This window comes from Pelodiscus sinensis, chromosome 3 (genome assembly GCF_052426305.1).
Source record: "Pelodiscus sinensis isolate ZL-2025 chromosome 3, ASM5242630v1, whole genome shotgun sequence".
NCBI classification, from domain to species: Eukaryota; Metazoa; Chordata; order Testudines; family Trionychidae; genus Pelodiscus; species Pelodiscus sinensis.
The window spans coordinates 168,732,014-168,755,731 of NC_143054.1; the positions used below are offsets into that span (position 1 = coordinate 168,732,014).

At 40.7% G+C, this 23,718-nt stretch overlaps 1 protein-coding gene across 1 annotated transcript; it reads right to left on the minus strand.

Annotated features, from left to right (window-relative positions):
- Positions 1 to 305: 305 nt before the first annotated feature.
- On the minus strand, positions 306 to 21,966 carry SLC3A1 (solute carrier family 3 member 1). Its single transcript, XM_075925418.2, has 10 exons — positions 18,636 to 21,966; positions 17,459 to 17,638; positions 14,676 to 14,830; positions 11,469 to 11,594; positions 6,406 to 6,525; positions 5,009 to 5,133; positions 4,519 to 4,717; positions 2,928 to 3,074; positions 1,754 to 1,870; positions 306 to 881 (listed from the first exon to the last, which is right to left on the minus strand). Exons 1-10 carry the CDS (start codon positions 19,069 to 19,071, stop codon positions 441 to 443), a joined length of 2,046 nt encoding a protein of 681 aa, XP_075781533.2. The 5' UTR covers positions 19,072 to 21,966; the 3' UTR covers positions 306 to 440.
- Between the last annotated feature and the right edge of the window lie 1,752 nt (positions 21,967 to 23,718).

The window sequence follows — 23,718 nt, forward strand, 5'->3', positions numbered from 1 at the left end:
TAAAGAGCAATGACAGTCCAGGACTTTAACTACTAAAACACACATTAACAGAAGACCATTATATTTTCTCGCCGTTGTGGAGCGTGTTCCTAGTGGAGGCCACATTCAAAGGATCCCACGTGCGGGCCACGTGTTGAGCCACATGTACACTCAAACTGCACCACGGGCCACATGTTGAGTAGCCCTGCTGTAGAAGTTCCAGCATCTGTGGTTTATTCAGGTGAGTTGGTTGCCCTTAAGTTAAGCACCTTCTTCTCTCTATTTACCGCCATTGCTCACACACCAATAAGAGAGCCCAGACATAATTAAAACAGATTGTTTTGTTTATGGACTACTGGTCACTCAATACACAAGCCAGCAAATTTAAAAAGCCATTGCTACAAGTCAACACTTCTTGCCTTAAATGTAAGAAATTTTGTTTTATATGCATGCCCTAGCTCTTAACAATGCATGTAGAGTATATTCAAGGCACTAGAATAACATGCCTTTTCAGACACGAAACACTGGGCTTGGAAAGCTACCATAGTATGAATCTGCTTCCTTGTTTTATACTCCAGGACAATTCCTTCCCCCTTTTCAGTTTTAATTGTTTTGGTATTTACAACCTTACCAATATTGCTAAAATCAGTACTTAGTCTTATGGTAGCTTCAGATGGAATCTCAGAAACTACAGCTTTCAGGTCTGTGATTGATGCCTGTCCAAAATTGAGAACCATCATAAAGACTGTTTCTAATCCATCTAATTCCCTCAGATATACAAAAACATTGCTGTCATTCCAAATGTAGCACATCCATCCCCTATGAATGGGCAGCTCATTGTTGCGAAGTAAATTAAGCTCTCGATACAGATTCAGTGTTGAGTTACGTTGAGTCTTTTGAGCCTGTAAAAAAAAAAGTGTCATACTAATATTTTCAGCATTTAATGAAGAAGAAATGACTATGGTACTTTGTAGTACAGAAGTGATTACCACATCTGCTATGATTATTTTTTCCATTTTTCTGACTCTTAGCCCCCTCTGCAAATCCTTCCAGATTCAGATTGAAGCTCTTTGTCCTTAGACTTTAGGTACCATCACAATTCTGCCTCTCCATATACTTATCTGCCCTATTTCTCCCCATATTGTCCACCTGTGCTACTCCACCAATGATGATAGCCTTGTGTCCTTTTCTTACAACTTTTTTTTGCTCTTTTCTTGTGCCTCATATTCGTTTTGTCAGCAAAGCATTCCTTACCAAGAAGTCAGAGCACTCAGCATCAAGGACTTGATCTTGCTCCCAATTACTTCAGTAACAACCCCCAGTAACAACCCCCAAGAGATTAATCTCAATTGTTTCTTCCTTATTGTTGTAGAGCAACAATACCTGTACTTCACTCACTTGGTGTAATGAAGACTGCCAAGTTCGATCTTAGACAATGTAACATATGCAAACATAGAAATGCATTCGTCTTATTTTCCTGCTACATGTAACAAAGCCTGCTTGTATTAATCTAAATGGTACATTTCAGATTAATGTTGAAAGATTAAATGCATTAGACTAGAAAGACCTACATTTGACAACTGTGGTATTCTGGTTTATTCTGGTTAAATTTTCTGTTGCAAATAAGATTTTTTTTTTAGCATTTCTTTCTTCCACCGCTTTGCTTTTTCTCAGTTTTAGTTTTAACTTGCCTAAACTGCCACATTCCATTAAGCAAAACAAACTAGAGCTTCACTAGCTTTTCTGAGACTGTGTGCTTAATTTAAATACTTACTTCAACATTTAAATTATAGTAGTCTGGATTCACAGGTAACCAGCTTATGTTGCCCTCACTGAAGCCGGCGTGAAGATTGCCATTCCACTGCATGGGTGATTTCTCTGGAAAGGTTGCCTAAAAATAAGAGCATCAGGCACCATTCAAAAACATCCTCATTAATATTCTAAACGATGACCCAGTTAAACAATCTTTTGCCTTGGCTCGGTTAGTGACCGTGAGAGACAGCCAGCGTAGCTTAAGCCCCTCACACCCTGTACAGAACATGTAATTATCCAGCCCTAGATGACCTAGCCACAAGGACTGCATATGGATAAAAGCAATGGTAGGGCTACCTCTCCCAAAATGGGATAGTAGGCTCCTTTGCCCACTGCCCCTCCCCCCCCGCCAGTAAAGCTAAAGATAGTATATGGTATCAAAGGGTATAGTAGGAGCTACTTTGGTCATCACGCCAAAAGACTCTATCCAGTTCAGGCCCAATGCATCTGGGGGCATTGAAAGAGGCTGTATACCTCTCTAGAAGGGCACCACCCTGGACAGGTGCTTATATGCCAATCTTGCTATAAAAGTCCGTAATTAAACTAGCCACCTTTTCAAATTGCAATTCAACATACTGAGCATCACCACTGAATATACTGCTTACCATCTTCACAACATGCTGCACAACGAATGTAGTCACTAGCCTTTTATTGAGTACCAATTTAATGTAGATGCATGTATTTGTGTTTTACAAATAGGATATTAGGAGTCAGAATATCCTTGTGAAGTAGTACCCCCATTGTACAGGTGGAGAAACCAAGGCATTAAGATTGTGTCTCATTCTAAATTACATAGCTCTGTGCAGGGGGATGAAGCTACTCTGGCTCTCTCACACACTCACTCACCCAACCAGCTAAGGCTAATCCCACTCCAGCCAACTGCAAGAAAGAACTAAGAAACCAATAAAGGAAAAACATCTGCCATTCAGAATGCTCCCACTCAATGTCGACCTTTCATGGAGATAATAATGAGAATAATCAAGTGGTTGCTCCCCTTTCACTGGGAAATGATTGTGTTAGAAATAGGACTGTTGTGGAATGAGAAATATATTTGCTTAATTTAAACAAAAGTTACTGTTTTGTTGGAAAATTTGCACACTGATAATTAATAATGCATTGATAAGTCATTCTCTCACATTTTCAGATGCGGTATTTTCCATTCCTATTTCTTCGCCATAATAAGTTGTAGGTGTCCCAGGAAGGGTTAAAAGGAGCATGTTTATGACATTTGTGTATTCTTTTCCAAACCGAGATGTAATTCGAACAGTGTTAGGGTCTCCAACCTAAACAAAAATAATTGATTATAGTAAAATACAAGAATAAAGGCCCATACTAAGACTAAATATGTCCATATGATATTGCCATAATACAAAAACTGTCAAGTTCTGTTTATTTACATCAATGTAAACATACAGTAATTTCATTTAAACTAATAAAATTCTGCTCCACAGAACAGGCCCAGCACCGATCAGAATCTGGCTCAATGTTTTCTTGTAAAATGGTGTGTGTTAAAAGCCTGAGTAGCTAGTTGGCCAAGTTTCACATATATTTCCATTGTTTTGGCCAAGTATTTACATGCTTTATGGTAAGTGTGTTCAAAAGCATAACCATTTTATTATTGCTTTTCCCCTCCAAAGAGATATTGCTCTGTACAATATAACATTAGCAAATCTGTTGCATTATCATGCAGAAGGAAATCATCATATTCAAAAATATCCCTTTTATATAATGAAATAAAATGTTAATTATAAAACTGAGGGTGCATTGATATATTAAAGCATCCTTTGATCAATCACATCCATTTTGCGTTATCTTTTATATTTTCAAAGGTTTTCTACATTAAATCCTACAATGCAAAAGCTTACATTTATTCTATTTCTTTCACTTTCATATCTTCAAGGGAATATAGTTGAGTATTTTGATATCAGTACAATCTTCTGCCTGACAACTGAAATCTGGAAATACTGCCAACAGCATGACAAACAGAAGTAAATAATGCTGATATATTAGCATCCCAGCCAACAATGTCTTCCATTCTAACACAAATACCCTGTGTTACAGTTCTCATGTCTTTGCTGACTACACCATTATTTTTTCTGCTGCAGGGTGCTGGTTTTATGAGTGTGGCATCCATCCATTTTAACCTAGGCAGTGGCAGCCTCTTAGCACTTTGGAACTATGGTGTTGCCACTCAACTAGAGGTTGGCATCCAAGGAGCAGGCATACTTGGGGGCAGCTTGGTTTGCAGTACACCTCAACATGTGGGAAAAGAGAGATGGTATAGCCACTTTATGCACAGCTAGGAAGAGTCCAATCCCTTATGTAGAAAGTGCATAGCGTCAAGGCCTCTATTCTAACCCAACAGTTAGAGTAGCAGACATGGAGGGAGTGTGACGCTGTTTCAAACTTGCCTGAAGGTTTGGAAGTGGATTCTGTCCCCTTTTCCCAAACCTCACATCATTTGTGGCACAAACCTTTTTGGCCAGAGAAAGATGAGTAGAATATTACCTTGAAAGTATAAAGCAGTGTGCCTGCTGATTTTGTTTATATTTAGGAAAAAATACTATCACACGCCTGTATCACACGGGACCACTGTGGCCATTGCTGTAGTGCATAATGGTAGATTCCAAAAGATACAACAGCTACAGTTATTTTGGGCTTGATATTACTCCAGTGAGAGCTTTGCTGTTATAGCAAGAACATGCCATTACATGTCTGAACTCTTACCGCCCAGTTAGGCCATTTTCCTTTGGGCATATTCTTCATCCACAAAGATACAATTTCAAAAATACTGTTTCCTGAGAGGTTTTCCATGTTAATTAGATAGAAGTTGAAGGGGAAATTTGATTCTTGGATAAAAGACGTTCCATAATACATCATGGTTGCTTCAACATTTTGCAGATTATTGGCTTCTGTTCCCATAAACCTACAAGAGAGCAGACAAGTAAGTTCTTTGAAAAAAGAAAAGTGAAATTCAGAGGTTAATCAGAACTACATAGAATCAGAATGAACCTTGATATATCTAATAATTTAGCATTGTCTTTGAAAAGAATTTGCTTTTCTTTTTATATACATTATATATTTACGTAATTATTACTGGCCGGTATTCTTACGAAGCATTTTACCCCAACAAACCTGGGGTAATATCCACTGGTGAAATTGTGCCTTAAACATTAGAGGGAAAATATATATGGCTATGCTAATAAAACTGAGTTACCTGTATTGGCCGGGCTCAATGCTGAATTTATCCATGGTCTGCCGGAAACTGCGGATGATGTCATGCATGCCGACTTGGGTGGTAGTGTAATCATGATACAGCTCAGAATATACTGAGATACTCTCCTTGAAGAAAAATGCAACAGTATGAATTAGCCCTCCTATTGTTTATTGAATTACACTTTTCAGAGTTTTTCAAAGGACAGTGCACTACTTCAGATAATGTTTTACTTAGGTCTGATAGCAAACAGAGGGACATGATGATATTACTTACTATTTTTTCATGTTCACTGCGAGTACGTCTACACAGCAACATTATTTTGAAATAACTTGTATTATTTCAAAATAACTTAGTCCACGTCTACACAGCAGGTAGTTATTTAAAAATAATGTTGAAATATTGTCAAGCTGGAGGACTTTTCTCCAACTCCTGTAACCCTCATTGTAAAAGGAGTAAGGGAAGTCAGAGGAAGAATTCTCTGTTTTGAAACAAGTGCTATGTAGATGTTCCCAATTTGGAAATAAGCTATTTCCAAATAAGGTACACAACTGATGTAGCTCAATTTGCATAGCTTATTTCGAATTAAGCCCTGCTGTGTAGATGCACCCTGAAACTGTGGTGCTGCAAAGAATACACAAGGTAGCCCAAACTTCTGGCCTTTCCCCTGCCCTGAAGTTGGCTTGACTACTGAGGGATTACAGGCCCCAAACCCCTGCTTTCTAGATACCAATTTTGATTAATGAGGCCCTGATTCTGCCACTTTTACCTAGATTTTTGCTCCCTGAGGATTTCAGTGGGACTGGTCACAAAATAGGGTACCACTCATTTTGAGTATCAACAGTAAGTATTGTGGCCCTATGGGGAATATAGGTTTTTTTCCGCCAAATACCTATCTGAAATAGTGACTCATTTAAATATAACAAATGGCACAGTTTTAGAGTTGCATCTTCATTAAGTTATGCTGTGCTAGATGAGGTGTTAAATATTTGGGGAATGCATCACTGTAATGAGAAATAATCCGTAACACAGTTTACATCAGTGATCATGACACATACAGTAGATGTTGCTGAATATCAGATTCTAGGCAGAAGCAATATAAATGAGATTCTTGTATTGACTTGCAAAGTCAACAAGATGTACACTTTTCTGTCAACTCAGTAATATCATTGCCTTTCAATATTGGCATAATGTCCTGACTTTATTGGGCCCACAGTCCCACTGAAAGCAGTTTCCATACTTCTGAAGCTCAGCTATACACATTTCACAGTAATTTAATCAGAAAAACCAACAACAAAAAGAGTGTCTCCATTAGCAATTCAGAGGGAAAATTTATTAGTGATAAATGCATTTCCAAAGACAAGAAGCAGCAGACCAATTCAAGCAGAAAAAGTGTTTACCGGATTTTGGGATTTATCCACTTGAGGTTCATTTCTCAGGTGTGTTGCTTCTAGAAGAAATTTAACAGCCCTGATACTAAATCCATCAATGCCTTTCCCAAGCCAAAATTTGATAATATTCTAAACATAAAACAGAAATAATTTTTGATGAGTCAGATATTAATTTACAAATACGGTGAACACAATTATTAAATACATAATACATACTACATGCAGCCATGACTACCCCACGCATTCAAAAGGGATGGGGGATAGGAAAAGCTCCTTGTACATTTCAGAAAGTCACCTTTGATCTGGTCCATCAAAGAATCTAGGCTTTACAGTAATTTGTAAATACCTAATCATGAGGAACAGAGTGAAAAGAAGCTGATTCTGCAGAGCCCCATTGTTGGTATACACTCCTCAAGTCTGCAGACCGAACACATTGTTCTACATAGACTTTTTACGCTGTTTTTCTTTTACACAATAACATTTAATAGACCTGCTCTCTCATTTAACTGATATGAAAAGGATTCAGGTTTATCTTCTGGAAAATGAAAAAAAATATTACTAAAGTTAAGGGTTATGGAACTGTGATTTCTTTACCAAAAGGTAAAATTACCTCGTACTTGCATATGCTTATTTTATTACTATCATTTTAATGGTCTTACATTTTAACAGAAGAGTCCAAAGTTTAATCTGACTGTAGCAATCTCTGTAAATGTTACTATGTACTAGATGGCATCTTTCAGCAAAGTAATAAAAACAGATTACACACCAGTCCTATAATTTATTATTATTACATATACAATATTCTTATACAAGCTAGGACTTAAATAAAAAATATGATGGAATTCAACTATTAAAGAGTAAAGATTCACTAAGGCCACATCTCTACTTGCCAGAGGAGATGCTCTGGCAATCAATCAATCAATCTTCTGGCAATCAATCTTCTGGGGTTCAATTTAGCAGGTCTAGTAAAGACTTGCTAAATGGTACATGAGGGTGCCCCCATTGGCACTGGTACTCCTTGCTGTCTGAGGAGTAAGGGAAGCCAATGGGAGTATTTCTCCCATTGATCTTCTGTTGTGGAGACAGTACCAAGTTCAGCTTAAGGTACATTAACTCCAGCTATATTATTTACATATATAATATATACATTATATATTATTTACATATATAATCAGTCCTGGCCTGATTGTATTAGGTCAATATATACTCTGTTTTAATGAACTGTTTGTCCCTTCATAGTAATTCTGAAAACTACAGGCAGCCATATTAATTGCCTGTATGGTGATTTCATTAACTGAAAGAAAGGTCTCATCTGAGCACTTAGAATCATAGAACACTTAGAACTGGAAGGGACCTCGAGAGTCCAGTCCCCTGCCCTCACGGTAGAATCCAGTACCGTCTAGACCATCCCGGATGTCTATCAAACCGGATCTTAAATATCACCAGAAATGGAAATTGCACAACCTCTCTAGGAAACTTATTCCAGTGTTTAACCACCCTGACAGGAAGTTTTTCCTAAAGTCCATCCTAAACCTTCCTTGCTGCAGTTTAAGCCCATTGCTTGTCCTCTCCTCAGAGGCCAAAGAGAACAATTTTTCTCCCTCCTCCTTGTGACACCCTTTTAGATACCTGAAAACCGCTATCATGTCTTCTCCCTTCCAAACTAAATGAGCCCAGTTCTTTCCATCTTCCTTCATAGGGCATGTTCTCTAGACCTTTAATCATTTTTGTTGTTCTTCTCTGGACCCTCTCAAATTTCTCCACATCTTTCTTGAAATGCAGTGCCCAGAACTGGACACAATGCTCCAATTGAGGCCTAATCAGCGCAGAGAAGAGTGGAAGAATGACTTCTTGTGTCTTGCTCACAACACTCCTGTTAATGTATCCAGAATCATGTTTGCTTTTTTTTGAACAGCATCATACTGTTGACTAATAGTTAGTTTGTGCAGAGCATAAAAAGCTCTCAATTAGAACCAGCACAAAAAACACCAAGGATAGTTTGGGCCATGGAGACAACTCCCTTTATACACAGAGACTGATTATTGGCAAGCCTTGCCAAAGCTTGCACTGTTCCTGCTGTTCTTGTTTGGCTTATCCTCACAGAATGTAAAAGATTTTTGTCACAGAGTAGCCCTGCTCTCCTATTAAGTCAGAAACTATCAACCTTTTGAAATAGAGCTTCATTCTAACACACAGAACTATTGCTTTCTTGTTTCTTAAAATACAGATAGAACTAGTGGTGATCAGCAGCACTTTGAAATGTGTTGGCCTATTCTATTCCAGAGAACTTTTCTGCAGACACTCTAGGATGGGCAGCATTTCCAATTCTCATGTCTAACACCCCCTAACAATTTTGGTCTATATTTTTTAACATTTCATTAAAATACCACAAGCACCAACTCATGAACTTTCCCATTGTCTTCTATTACTGTCAGTGGGGCTAAACCCACACTCTGGCTCTCATTTTCCTGTGCACATGAAAGTAAGGGTGTCCTTAAAGTTACTTGCCACCTTCCACTATTTTCAGTGAGGTTGCTACCAGGTCCACAGGCAAAATAAAGCTATCTTTATAATGGGTACGATAATTAGCGTCTTTATTCCAACTCAGGTGTAACGTGTCGAATTTAAGCATGAATGACACTTCCCCAATTATCACCTCTAATATCATTAGCTCACAGACATTTACCTCCCCTCCCCATCCCCCTTCTGTTCTGAAATTTTATTTGTCCTTTTCATATGTGTTCTTTTTTTTTTAATTGTATCCTTTGGTATATATGGTTGTGACAATTTTCTTCCACTATTTGATCTGAGGAAGTGTGTCTGGCCCACAAAAGCTCATCACCTATTAAACCATCTTGTTAGTCTTTAAAGTGCTACATAGTCCTGTTTTTTGTTTTATCCATCCACTGACTTTGATCTTTATCTACTCAGGTTTAGCACCCTTTCTTCTGATACTTTATGCATAGAGGTAGGGGGGTGGGCAACAGAACATCTTTCTCCCTCCCCCCCCCCCCCTTCCCTTCTCCTATTTATTTCAAGTTTCCTTATCCTCTCATCATAACTCCGGTCATCTGAAGAAGTGGGCTGTGCCCACGAAAGCTCATGATACCATCTACATGTTTTGTTAGTCTATAAAGTGCTACCAGACCACAATGAAATGAGACACTCTTCCAAACCCAACATTTTCATGGCCGGGTATAGCTCTGTGCGGGAGTTTTTGGACTAAAGACACAGGCCTACCCTTCCGCTGAGCCCTCCCTTTCCATAAGACCCTACAGCAGAGAAGGTCCTGAGCAGCCAGGGAGAGGGGCATATTTATGAAAGTCTCAAAGGCTGATTTTTCATCCTGAAACAACACCACCACCACCACCCACACACACACACACACACACACCCACCCACACCAGAAAAATACAGGGAAACTGAAAAGTTTAAAAAAAAAAAAAGACTAAAAATCATTATTTAAAAAAAATCTATTTTAGGGTCTGCCTCATGATTGCTGATTTTGTGAGCCTGGGAACACAAAGACATGATGATAGTATATGCACACAGAGATGCATGCTGAAAATCAGCTTTGATATGCTTTTGGTGTTGATATTGCAAGGACTCTAAAATCATGGCAAAATGTTATGTTCTGCTTAGACAAAAGAGTGTTCAGCCACTTAAAGACAGCATAAACCTGGATTTTCAGCTGGCACACTACAAAGACTTATTCCTTATGTTGATGAATTAAAGTAAACACAGTACTTCCAGACTAACATGGCTACCCCTCTGATACAGTACTTCCAAGGATCTCCTCCTGGTTGTTCCTCTTTGAGATGAGAATAAGCCTCGTGCGTAGAAACCAGATGCTAGGTATTATATGATTAATCCTTTATATTAATGGTCAGAGTACTACAAACTACAGATGTGATACTGCATTGTATGGGATTCTCAATGGAATGTTGCTTATTTTTTACGTTTTTTAATTAAAAAGACAAAACTATGATAGTTAAAGCATTACAATATTTGGTTTATATTTTGCCTATGCAAGTACATTTGTGTAGATATTTCATTGCCTATTATTTGCACAGACATTAACCCTTGAATTGCTTACCACTGGATTGTCAAGTATATAAATAAATTACATCCCAAGCATTAAAACAAATATAAAACACAACAGTTATCGTACTACTGACTACCCTGGAGTTTAAGCAGCGGGGTGGGGAGTGTCTGGCTGGCCAGCTGAATGAAGGGAACAGTGCTCTGTTGCTGGGGAGTGGGTGAAACTGCTGCAAAAAAGGGTATTGTGGTCACTGATACATCCCCTGCAAATGCAGGATTTAAAAAGGGGCTGCTGGATGCCTTAAGATTCCTTTTTCACATAGACCACAGCTGAAGCAGGACCTACCCTCCTACCCTGTTAGTGGTAAAATATCAGATGTGGTCAATATCTCTTGTGGGCATTACACTAGTTGTGCCATTTTTAGGAAGGGCTGGGAAGAAATTTTTCCCTTACCACCATATTGGCTTGTATGCAGTTGGGGGAGAGGGGTTCTCCTTACCCACTCCATGGCAGGTTCTCAGAAGGGCTCTTTTCACACATGGCATGATGGACGGTTGACCAAATGCTGCAACCCATTATTTAAGTACTGGAAGGATGTCCAGTGCAGGTATTCCATAGGAAAGATATACAGTGATCAGAAGAATGGCTTACAAAAGGACTTTAAAAGGTGTTCATTATAGGAATGAACAGGGGGTAGCTGGGGACTCCTCTGATTGGTTTAACAGGGAGCCAACTCCCTATTCTTATAGTCTACATGAACCCTCCTTGGGGGGGTATGACTCGTAAGGCCCCAGCAATGGATTTGCTGGCGGGACTTGGATGGGAAAAGAGGGGGAGCTGATGATAACCCCTCTGCCCCAGGTAATTATGGAATAAACATGAGGTTACCTGCATTGCTGTTATCAACCAGATAGTCCCAGACAGGCAATAATAAAGTTATGGACTGATTAAACTCATATCAGATGTTTCTTGTCCTCCTTTCAGCATTGGCAGACATTGGAGTAGCAGCAGTGGATTATATACTTACATGGATTTCTTCTTGCACAGCAGAGTTGCGGAGGTTTAAATCTGGTTGTTCTTTCCAAAACTGGTGAAAATAACATTGTTTTCTCACCTCATCATATTGCCAACTGGAATTCCCATACACACTCACCTAATCACATAAGAAAATGATTACTAATTACTTAATAAATTATGAGCATTTGCAATGTATAGTAATTTATACAGTAACTTTATAGTCATATAAAAAGGCATGAATCATTTGCTATCCATAACAGTTAGTTGGCCTGAATTTGACTAGTCTATTTTCATTCTCCAAAGGAGAGAAATGCAAAAAGTAAATATACATATAACTATTTAAAATCCAATTTACAGAACACATATAGATGTTATATAAGAAACATTCAAGTCAATGAGAGCTGCATGTGCTCACAGCATACTCAGATAAAATGGAGTTCAGTATTACTCCACCTATTCTATTTTTGACTTTTTATTTTTTAATTAACACATGAACAGAAAATACCATCATTTAAATATTTCCCCTTAACATTAACATTTCTTAATGTTAATATAATAAATTCACATTTCCACAATATCATAAATTTCACGCATTACTATAAAACAATTTCCATAAATACCATCCTATTTAACTGGCAAATACATAACTAGTTCTATATATGTTCCTACATATGTGAACCATCAACTCTAGTACACTTCTGCCTATGCCTATCTGTATCATCTGTAATAGATCTATTTGTGCTTTGTGCTTCATCAATCTCATATTTTTATATTAATATTTATTTGCTCAAATTCCCAAAACTGCTCACCAAACATCATAACATCTGCTTAATCTTGTTAAAAGACTGTCAATTTTCCCATTGCAAAGATTTCCCTAGCATATTTTTACAAGCAATTTAGTTGCTTCTAAGAATTTCAAAAGTAATAAAAAGGACTATTTTTACAGTCAATTTTTAATTTTCAATTCTCATAAAATAGCATAATGCTGCCATGTATGGCAGTGGTGGAGAAACATGTTGCTGCACTTCCATTCCCCTTGTCCGGAGTGCCAATCTGTGCTTCAAGAATATTGGCACCTATTACAACCCACTACCATCATGATTTCTCACACTTGCTATCTGGTCACCCTACCCAATAAATTGCCCAATACGATTAAAAAGAAATGATCACACTTGTGACATTAAAAAGTCACAATCAGTTCTAATCATACTGTAAAATAATAGAACAATTTAAATTTATGACAAATATTTTCATAGTCCAATGTATTGATTTCAATTACACTATAGATTACAAAGTGTACAGTATTCATTTTTTATTATATTTAATAAACATATTGGCACTGTAAAAAGAATTGAAGCATACCAATGTTTAGCATATCTGCCACATAAGTATCTTGCAATGCTGGCCACATCAGTGCCAGGCAAATGCCTGTTCTCAATTTCAGTAAGTGGGCAGCATTATCTCCAGTAAATGTACACAAACTTGTTTGTCTTAGCGATTGGCTAAACAAGAGTAAGACCTGAGTGTATGTGGAGGCTCTAAGGTTTTACAGGCAGTCCCCGGGTTACGTACAAGTTAGGGACTGTAGGTTTGTTCTTAAGTTGAATCTGTATGTAAGTCGGAACTGGCGTCCAGATTCAGCCGCTGCTGAAACTGATCAGTTTCAACAGCGGCTGAATCTGGACGCCAGTTCTGACTTACATACAGATTCAACTTAAGAACCACAGGCATCCCCAAGTCAGCTGCTGCTGAAACTGATCAGCGGCTGATTCCAGAAAGCCCGGGGCAGGGGCTTCCTGTAGTCAGCCACTGGTCAGTTTCAGCAGCGGCTGACTTGGGGACGCCTGGGGCAGAGCAGCTGGGGTGCTGCTGGGTTGATCCAGTAGCGCCGCCGCTCCTCAGCGCTACTGGACCAACCCAGCAGCACCCAAGCTGCTCTGCCCCAGGCGTCCTGATTCAGCCGCTGCTGAAACTGACCAGCAGTGGCTGAATCAGGACGCCTGGGGCAGAGCAGCTGGGGTGCTGCCCGGTTGGTCCAGTAGCGCCCAGAGCGGCGCTGCGGGACCAACTGGCAGCGGCCCAGCTGCTGTACCACAGGTGTCCAGAGCAAAGCCGCGGAGCACGGGGGCAGCGGGACAGCCCAGACGCACCGTGGCTGTCCTGCTGCCCTCGGGCTCCGTGGCTTTGCTCTGCTTTGCTCCCCGTCCCCCTGGTCTGCAGACCAGGGGGACGGGGGGGGGGACGGGGCGCAAAGCAGAGCCAAGCTGCGGAGCGCGCGGTCAGTTGACAGCCCAGACGCGTCTGGGCTGTCAGCCGGCCGCTGCTCCGCGGCTTGGCTCTGCTTTCTCTCCCCCCCCCCCCATCCTCCTGGTCTGCAGACCAGGGGGACGGGGGGGCAAAGCAGAGCCAAGCCGCGGAGCACGTGGGCAGCGGACAGCCCTGTCCGCTGCCCGCGTTTTTCGCCGCTTTGCTTCCTCTCCCTGGTCTGCTGGAGACCAGGGAGAGGAAGGGCCCCGTTCGTAACTGCGGATCCGACGTAAGTCGGATCCGCGTAACTCGGGGACTGCCTGTATATTGTTTTGGTTTTGAGTGTAGTTATGTGGTAAAAATAATTCTATATTTAAAAGTTGCACTTTCACAATAAAGAGATTGTGCTACAGTACTTGTATGAGGAACTGAAAAATATAATTTCTTTTATTTTTATTTTTTTGAGTGCAAAGTAGAAATAAAAAAAATATAAAGTTAGCACTTTAAAAGTTGTATTCTATGTTATAATTGGAATCAATGTATTTGAAACTGTAGAAACACATCCAAAAATGAATCATAACATTTAATTTGGTATTCTATTATTGTTTAATGCTGTGATTAAAATGGCAACTAGTCACTTATTCAATCTAGTTAATTTGCTTTGCCTTAATCACTTTCCTGTGATTAATTAACAGTTCTACCATATACCAAAGTGTATTAGAAACAAAATTAAAGGAGAACAGAAATCAAAACAGATTAAAAATAAATACTATCAAAGAAAAAGAGTGCTGCCTATCTTATTCTTATATCTTAATTCACATTGTTCAGAAATTACAAGCAGAACTCAAAACAAAAGATTTGAGTTCACATACTGTGTGCAGCAGCCCCTACACAATGGTTTCATATTCACTGCACTGCTATGATTTTTATTCATTGTCTAATTTGAAGGTGACCCAAGCCATTCAGTTACCCAGTTGTTGGGAGGAGTGATTGTCCCACCGGTGTATGGACAATCATGCCAAATGTAGTAATCCGCATACTTCCCAGTCCGATTGCGACTCAGCTGAAACCAACGGTGTTGGTCACTTGTGTGGTTTGGTATTAAATCCATTATCACCTTTAAACCTTATAAATCAAATATGGGAAATATTAAATTAAAACATCTCAAGTCACAAAATGTACAGTGTTAACCTAGACCCCCAAATAATGCTGACTTTACAGACATACAATTAAGTGAAGCCTCTGTCCTCAAGGGCTTAGAGTGGTGATGGGCAAACAAGACTGGTGAGTGGGTCACAATGAGTGACCCTCCTTCATCTCAAGATTGAAAGTGGAGGGCAACCTGTGGCTTATTGGGGTTCCACTTGTGGCCCACCCCCGCCTTTTTCCTCCACACTTCTTGTGCACTGAGGCAGTGGAGCCCTGGACATACTACTCCCTTTCCCTCCCAGCACTTCTGGAGTACTGTGAATCAGTCGTTCAAGCTCGAGAGGGAGAGGGAGGAGTGTGGATGAACTGCAAATCAGCAGTGTTACGGTGCTCCCAAAGTACTAGGAGGGAGGGGAAGGAGTAGGAAATGTGGGGCTCCAGTGTCCTAGTGCATGAGAGGTGGGGGGAGGGGGAGAGGAGCAGAAATAGGATGCATGGGCCACAGGTGGAACTCCAGTGGCCGCACGCAGGATGTGGACTGCAGATTGCCCATGGGCCGCAGGTTGCCACCACTGGCTTAGAGTCTAAGGCCTGGTCTACACACAAAAGTTTTGACAGCAGAGCTGTCAGTAAAGAATGAGGGGGAAGGGAGAGTCACACCACTCAACAACATAGTTATACCAGTAAAAGCCCTAGTTTAGATGCTGTTATACCAGCAAAAAAATCCTCTCTCAGTGTAGGTCATTCAGTTTGAGGAAGTGGTATAATCTATCATGGCAAAAATCATAGTTATGCTGGTGAAACCTTGTTGAGTACAGACAAACAGTCAGGCCCCACTCCTACAGTCTCTTGCGAGACTGTTTAGCTTAACGCACATGAACAATCTCTTTGTAGTTAATGGGACTGCTCACTTGTAGTAAGTTAAGTGTTTGTATAAAATGTTTGTGGAATTGAGGTCTAAACAGAGGAAGGAGGTCACAAATCACACTAGGGAAAGAACCCAAGTTCCCATTTTCTTTGTTCAATTTTATTTTATAACTCCAGCAAAAACATTATTGCTTACGGATGCTAAGATAGAAGTGATTGTCAGCCCTCAGACAATTGTTCAGGGACTAATAAAAACAACCTGTCAACAAGGAAACAGGGCCTATCCCCAACATAAATGTGAAAGGAGTTTCTTCCCACTCCACCAACCAACCCTTGAGGTCTGTGTGGATTTTAGAGGATCTGCAGAGTCCATATGCTGCAATAAAGGCATCCTTCTCCCACTGCCTAGCTCCCACCCAATGGAGAATTTCCCAAGATTGGTAGAAAGGGTTGCAATATTGCAATCAGTACTCATCCCTTCAAAACTAGGGTTACCAGGTGTCTGGTTTATGACTGAAACAGCCCATCAAAAATGGACCCTGGTGGCTTCAATTAGCACAGCTGACCAGGCCACAAAATGTCTAGTTGTCAGCAAAAGCAGGCTCCCTACCTGCCTCTGTTCAATCGTCACAAGTGGAGATTTGTCCTTCCAGTTCTAAGCAGAGGGGCTGCCACTGGGACTCCACCCACTGCCTCCACCCTGAGCGCCATCTCCACATTTCCCTTAGGGTACGTCTAGACTACAGGGTTTTGTCGACAGATACTGTCGACAAAGCTTCTGTCGACAAAGAGCGTCTAGACTACATTCAGTTCTGTCGACAAAGCAAGCTGCTTTGTTGACAAAACCCTGTAGTCTAGATGCAACCCTAAATGCAATAACACCTTCTGTCGACAGAAGGCGTTATGCCTCGTAAAATGAGGTTTACCAGCGTCGACAAAACTGCTGAGTTCTGTCGACGTTATGTCGACAGAACTCAGCGGTAGTGTAGACACAGGTATAGTTTTGTCGACAAAAGTCCACTTTTGTCGACAAAACTCTGTAGTCTAGACACACCCTTTGTCTGGAAACTGCAGTCAATGGGAGCTGCAGGGGCAGTGCATACAGCCCTTGCAGGAAGGAGTAGCCCGTGGAGCAGGACGGACATGCCAGCCTACCCGGGAGCCAGCTGTGGTAAGTCCCACCAAAAGTCCTTCACTCTCTCTATTCCCCAACCCCCTGCCTCATCCCTGAGCCCTCTCCCACAGCCCAACTTCCTCCCAAAGTCCACTCTCTGAACTCAGCTGAAGCCTCCTCTTGCTTCCTCAAACACCTCCTCCCTGGCCCACCCAGGATCTCACCCTCTTCCCTTGCTCCAGCCCAGAGCACTCTCCCACACTCTGAACCCCTCATTTCTAGCCCCACACCAAGGCTTGTACCCCAGATGGAGCACTCATCTCCCTCTGCACCCTTCTGAGGAGGAGAGAGAAGGAAAGTAGCCCTATGAGAAGGAGTGAGGTCTTGGGAAAGGGGCAAGTTTGTTCGGTGTTCTAGTACCAGAAAGCTAGTAAACCTATTCAGAACCCCTATGTGATCTGCCATGTTCTGAACCCCAGAAGAAGTTCCAGAAGACATACAAATTTAAACACACACACACACACCCACACACACACACGAAGAAAATATAATTTAAAAAAGAAAAGTACATCTACATTTCATGTGTGAGCAATGAATTTTCTTTTTGTCATACCTCAACTTACCTTTGTCATGTATAGCTGCAACCAGGTTTTCAAAATCCTTCATCGTTCCAAACATAGAATCAACATCCTGGAAGTCTTCAACTCCATACCCAAAGTCTTTCAGGGGTGATTTATAAACAGAAGTAATCCAGATTGTTTTTATATTTAAATATACAATATGATCCAGTTTTTCTTGGATACCTATAAATAAACAAACAAGTCTGGTTTGCAAGGACAAAAATGTGTTTGTGGCAGAGCTGTCGTTTCTGCTGAAATTAAGTTTGCCCATCTGGAAAATCTACACAGATCGACAGACTAGGATCTCCTTTCTTTTCATTATGGCTAGATAGCAGCAGAATCCTAAAATGTTTGTGTTGCAGTATTGGGTCACAGTATGCAAAAGGTAGAAGGCAATTGAAGATCTTTATTCTATAATAAGCAACTGAAAGATTAATTGTGAAAAACAAAAAGATGCCCATTCAAGCATCATTTATGCCCTTTTCTTCTTTCATTCATTAAATGTAACATACTATTTTGGAATATTGCAATTCACAAATTCTAATAAAATGCATTAATTATTTATTTCCTTTGTCAAGGAATGTAAATTAACCCTCACAACCCTGAGAAGCAGGTAAATGAAATTTAAATGAAAAAGCCCCAAGATCCACCTCCAGTTACATGAAAGACATTCTCTTTTAATTTGTACTTTTTCTCTTCCACTCACTCTATTTCTCTTTACAGTCCTTAAGTCATACCAGTCCCCCGCCTCTTAAATCAGAAGTATATCTTTGTGTCATGTTGCAAATGTTATCTGCCCATAGAAACACTTCCTGATAGAAGATATGGTCTGATTCGTTCGCTCTCTTGCTCTCGCTGCGTGTGTGTGTGTGTATTTGTCTTTATTGACCATTTTTTGTAGTAAAAACGGAGTCATTTGATTTCTTAATATTTGGCACCATCTCTATAGGTTAGAGACACTCGTACTGAGTCTCTCAAAGCTAAAAACAGCATTTCCTCCTATACGCTTTCATTTGGTAATGGTTTCTTCCCCCCCCCCCGTTATCTTTTATGTAGCAAAATCCAAAATGGCAATTAATCGATTGTCCAATAATACATTGTGAAGAAAACGAAAACATATGTAATACCTACAGCTTCATGCTACTACAGACTGAACATTACAAAAATGCAGAGCACCCACCTTTCAGGTCACCATTTCCATCCTTGTTGCTGTCCTTAAATGATCGTGGGTAGATCTGATAAATGGGACTGGCTTGCCACCACCCCAGACACTTAGGTGACACAGCAATAATTGCAATTGTAGCACCCACAAGCACTGGTATAGATGCAATTATGAGCCAGAAGAGGATCTCTCTGGTGACTCTGTACCGTGCCTGACCAGAGAATTTAAGCAACACTTCCTTAGGCATTCCTGAAAAGGGCTTCAAACCTTCACAGTCCTGGTTCTCCACGGTTGCTGCATTGATAGCAACCGCGCATGTTTCTGGTATCTCCTCTTGGCTGCTGGCATTGCATTCCTTTGCATTAAGCATCTCATCTTGAACAAATCCTTTGTTTTCTCTAGCTCCTTTCTCACTCAGCTCAACAGAGAAGCTCTTACTTTCCTCTTCAACCATTTTTATTCAGAACGTCCTGTCCTTATGAGAAGCCTTGCTGAAGGTAGGAGAGGTGGCAACATACCTTTGTTCAGTGAAACGGGAAGTAAGGTAATTAGCCTGTGGTTTATAAATAAACCTGAGAGACCAGTCAAAGTACAATAAGAAAGAAAAGGGGACAAAGTGCTCCTATGTTTTTGCATAATAAATGCCTTCAACTAAATGGCAAAATATTGCAAAGAAGCATGGCCTTAGACTAGTTCTATTAGGATGCAGATATATTTCTTACACCAACTGATCAAAGGTAGGTATTCAGTTGTTCATTCTCATATTAACCATACAAGGCTTTTATTACCCACTACAACCATGAAAAGAAGCAGCCTTGCCTGAACTTCTAGCAAGATACCTTTTGTTTGGCAAGTCCTTTATCTATTGAGTGAGAAGCTTCCCTGTGTAAATATGGCACCAAGCACCTCTATACATCAGTGTGTGTGTGATCTGTAAAAAATATGAGTGGTGAGCCTTCAGACAGCTAGGAAAGCTATGGGCCAGCGTTCCACTGGAAATAGGGAAACAGGCACAGATGGATGTTGCTGTGGTACAAAACTGCTGAGCATGTGCAAACACCAGTTAGGATGGATGTGGGCCAGATCTCTGTTGGGAACACGCAAGACTCAGAGCGGTAAGAGGTCTGGTTTCTCTCTTTTCTGGTCTGGGTGAGGGGAACAGAGGCACAGCTAGAAGGTGCTGACACACAGGAGCTACTAGAAATGGTGGGTGATGTGAGGTGGTGTGGTCTCTCTCCGAGCCACGGGATGAGGAACCACTCTCTCTTTGCCCAGGTGGGCAGAGCCAGGCCAAGCTTGCCCCTCCCCTGGAATTGGAAGGTAAAGCAGAAGGTGTAAGAGGTCAGACCCCTAGCTCAGTTGCAGGTAAGCCAGGAAAGGAGCCAGACAGGCTGCTCTCCACAGGCCCTGCTGAGAGAGCCCAATACCGAGTGAGAGCTGGAGCTACCTGGACTGCCAGTCACCAAGTACCTGGAGTACCCTTAGAGGTTTTTAAGGGCCAGCTTGAAAAAGTCCTGGCTGGGATAATTTAGTTAGAGATAGTCCTGCTTTGAGCAGAGGGTTGCACTATCTCCAACCAACCCTAATCTTCTATGATTGAATGGTCATACACAACAGAAGTCATGCATTATTTAGATTGCTTCCAGTCCCAAGAGACCAGTTACCGTAGATCAGCTGGTCTCCAGAATCTTATACCAAAGACAACATGTATAGCCAATTCTGTAATAAACTGTCTAAAGATTTAGCAACTAAAAATAAAGAAATGAGAGTTATTTACAGGTTAAAGCAAACAAATATATACACACAAAGAAGTTACCATCTAGAGCCTAAGAGTGACTGAACTGTAGTTATTTTTCAGGGCAGATCCAAGAGGCAGCCGGAAGGATCTCTATGGTTTTAATTTGGTCTTTCTTGCCCAGTCAGAGATCAAACAACAAAGAGATGGAAAATTTTCCTGTGACTTTGCTTTTGTTCAGCTTCCAAGTCCAGTTGATGAGCTTCCTTGCACATAGCATTTCCATGAGTGATAGGGCCATTAACTAGTCCTTTGTTCTGCAATGTTCCTTCATGGCCCATCTGATTTTGATAATCCCTCTAGATGTGTGGGGAGGACAATTCCCAATTCAGAACAAACACCTTAAAAGTTAAAAAGCAAAATTTACATAATTTGTATGGCCTGGAATATCAACATATCAAGAGAAATTAATGCATGTTACAACTTGCAACCATTTCACAGGGTCAAAACACTAAACGCATTCTCATAAAATGAATACCTACACTTTGAGCTAAACTTGCATGCAAGTGAGCTGGTCAGGGCCCTAGCTATCAGTTTGTTAGTTTTTGGCTAACGTCTGCAATCTTGGCAAGAGCAGGCACCTGGTTTGTCAGTGCAAAACTGGCATATGAAAGGATGTTACTGCTGCTCTTGAATTTGCCTGAGGGCCTCTCCATTCTCAATGAGGCATCAGCCACTACATTTTCCTTTCTCTTGATTGTTAGAAAAGAACAAGTGACCTAGAGGTGGATGGAGTAAATGGGCTTCTTTATTGCAGATACTCGTTCTGCCGTGGATCCCAAAACCCTTGCCTGAATGAGCAAAAAATTAACCACATGTACACTCTTTTAGCCAAGTTAGTGTATATATTTATCTATTACAACTCCCCTTAAACCGTTATTTAGTAATGTGAATACCCATATAATGAATAGCATTTTTAGCTGAAACATGCAGTTGTAACATCACAAACATCCTGTGAGGTCTGTTAATGAGACCACAATGTCAATAAACCTGTTTACAATCCTCTGATCCTGGCCTGACTAATAAAGGATTTCCACTGCTTCTTTGTTTGAGGGGCAGGCCAATACCAAACTACTTTTACCCTTATGATTAGGGCAAGCCAAATCACTCCTTCATCCTCCCAACTCCTCTGCAGCCTCCATCTTGCATTTGGAGATCTTGACAGTGAGGTTGGCTTCTCTCCTAACATGGTTTAAGAAGTCTCTCCAAAAGCTATTGAAAATAACCATCATTTATATGGGTTCTGGCAAATGTTAGGAACTCCTATGCCACCTCATTTAACGAATGTAGCCCTTTCATTAATCCAAAACGCAAAAACATACTCTTAAAGGCCAGTCTCCTCTATGAAAGTGGATTTTTCCTGGGCATCAGTATTGGAGAGAATCTGCCAGTACCCACAATTCAAACCCAGAGTGCTTATGAATTTTGTACACACACACCCCCAACAGATCCACTAATTCCTCTGTCTGGGCTTTGGGATATGTATGTATAGTTGGGATTTTTTTTCCAATGTGCATTACTTGAAATTTAATGTTGATAAATGTAAGTTGCCATTTTGTTGCCCACTTAGGGTTTGTCTACATTAGCCCCCTAGTTCGAACTAGGGTAGCTAATGTAAGCATTCGAACTTGCAAATGAAGCCCGGGATTTAAATATCCCGGGCTTCATTTGCATGTTCCCAGGTGGGCGCCATTTTTAAATCCCCTTAGTTCTAACAGACTACCCGTGACTACACGTGGCAGTCAGAAGTTAATCCGAACTGACTGCTGCGTGTAGCCGCAGGCAGGCAGTTAGAACTAAGGGGATTTATAAATGGCGACCGCCCAGGAACATGCAAATGAAGCCCAGGATATTTAAATGCCGGGCTTCATTTGCAAGTTTGAATGCCTACATTAGCCACCCTAGTTCGAACTAGGGGGCTAGTGTAGACATACCCTTAGTTAACACCAAAGCAGACTGTGAACAGATTAAAAAAGAGCTCACCAAACTTTCTTGAGCAGTTTGGTATCATCTGCAAATTTTGCCACCTCAATATTTACCCCTTTCTCTAGATCATTTATAAATTAGTTGAATAAGATTGGTCCCAGGACAGACCCCACTAGTTACCTCTCACCACTCTGAAAACTTACCATTTATTCCTACCCTTTGTTTCCTGACTTTTAACCAGTTATCAATCCATGATAGGATCTTCCCTCTTATCCCATGACAACTTACTTAGGAGCCCCTGGTGAAGGACCTTGACAAAGGGTTTCTGGAAATTTAAGTATACTTTGTTCAGTGGATCCCCCTTCTCCATGTGTTTGTTGACCCCCCTCAAAGAATTCTAGTAGATTAGTAAGGCATCATTTCCCTTTACAGAAACCATGTTGACTTTCCCCCAACAAATTGTGTTCATCTACGTGTCTGACAATTTTATTCTTTAGTATAGTTTCATCTAATTTGCCCGATACTGACATTAGACTTATCAGTCTGTAATTGCCAGGATCACCCCTAGAGGCCTTTTTAAATATTGGCATCACATTAGCTATTTTCCAGTCATTAGCTGTTTTAAAGGAAGCTGTTTTAAAGGATAGGTTACAAACCACAGTTAATAGTTCCACAATTTCCCATCTGAGTTCTTTCAGATTAAAAGCTGTTTCTTCCTCTAGATCACTGAGTTCTAGAAGTACAGGGTCTGTGAGTGTCCGGGCTGGGAGGGGGGGCTGAAGCTATGCTCAGGAGTGGGTGTAAATGTCTAGGCTGGGAGAGCCACTCTGGGAAGAGTGTCTGGACTGCCTCTCCCCTCCCCCCCAAGCACACATACTCCAACTGGGCTGTGCAGAGGAGGGGGCAGAGAGGAACAAGGGTTGTCATTTAACTTTGACAAAAAAAAAATTACAAAATTTTAAAATAGTGTGCCTCAAATTTTGTTATTATTGTGGCATAGAATCCCCCCAAGAGTATCCTCTATCCTGTCTCCTCTGCTTTGAATCAAATCTAGGGGTTTTCTAACTTGTCTCCCACAGAGATCAAAGGGAACACTTCTGTATGCACATAGCAAATAATGGAGTAACACATCCCAGTCACTCTCATGTGTGATAATGCACATTCTGAGCTCAAATTTTAAAGTGCCATTACATCTTCTCAAGCCCATTAGTTCCTAAGTAATATGGAGCAATCTTAATATTGTTCAATCCACATAATTACCACAACTTTTAAAATACTCCAGATGTGAATAAAGCAGTAGCCAATATTTCAGCTTCAATAGTAGACAAGGCTCTAGCAGCTTCAGGGTTTCTGGTGGCAGAATGCACAAGTATATATTTC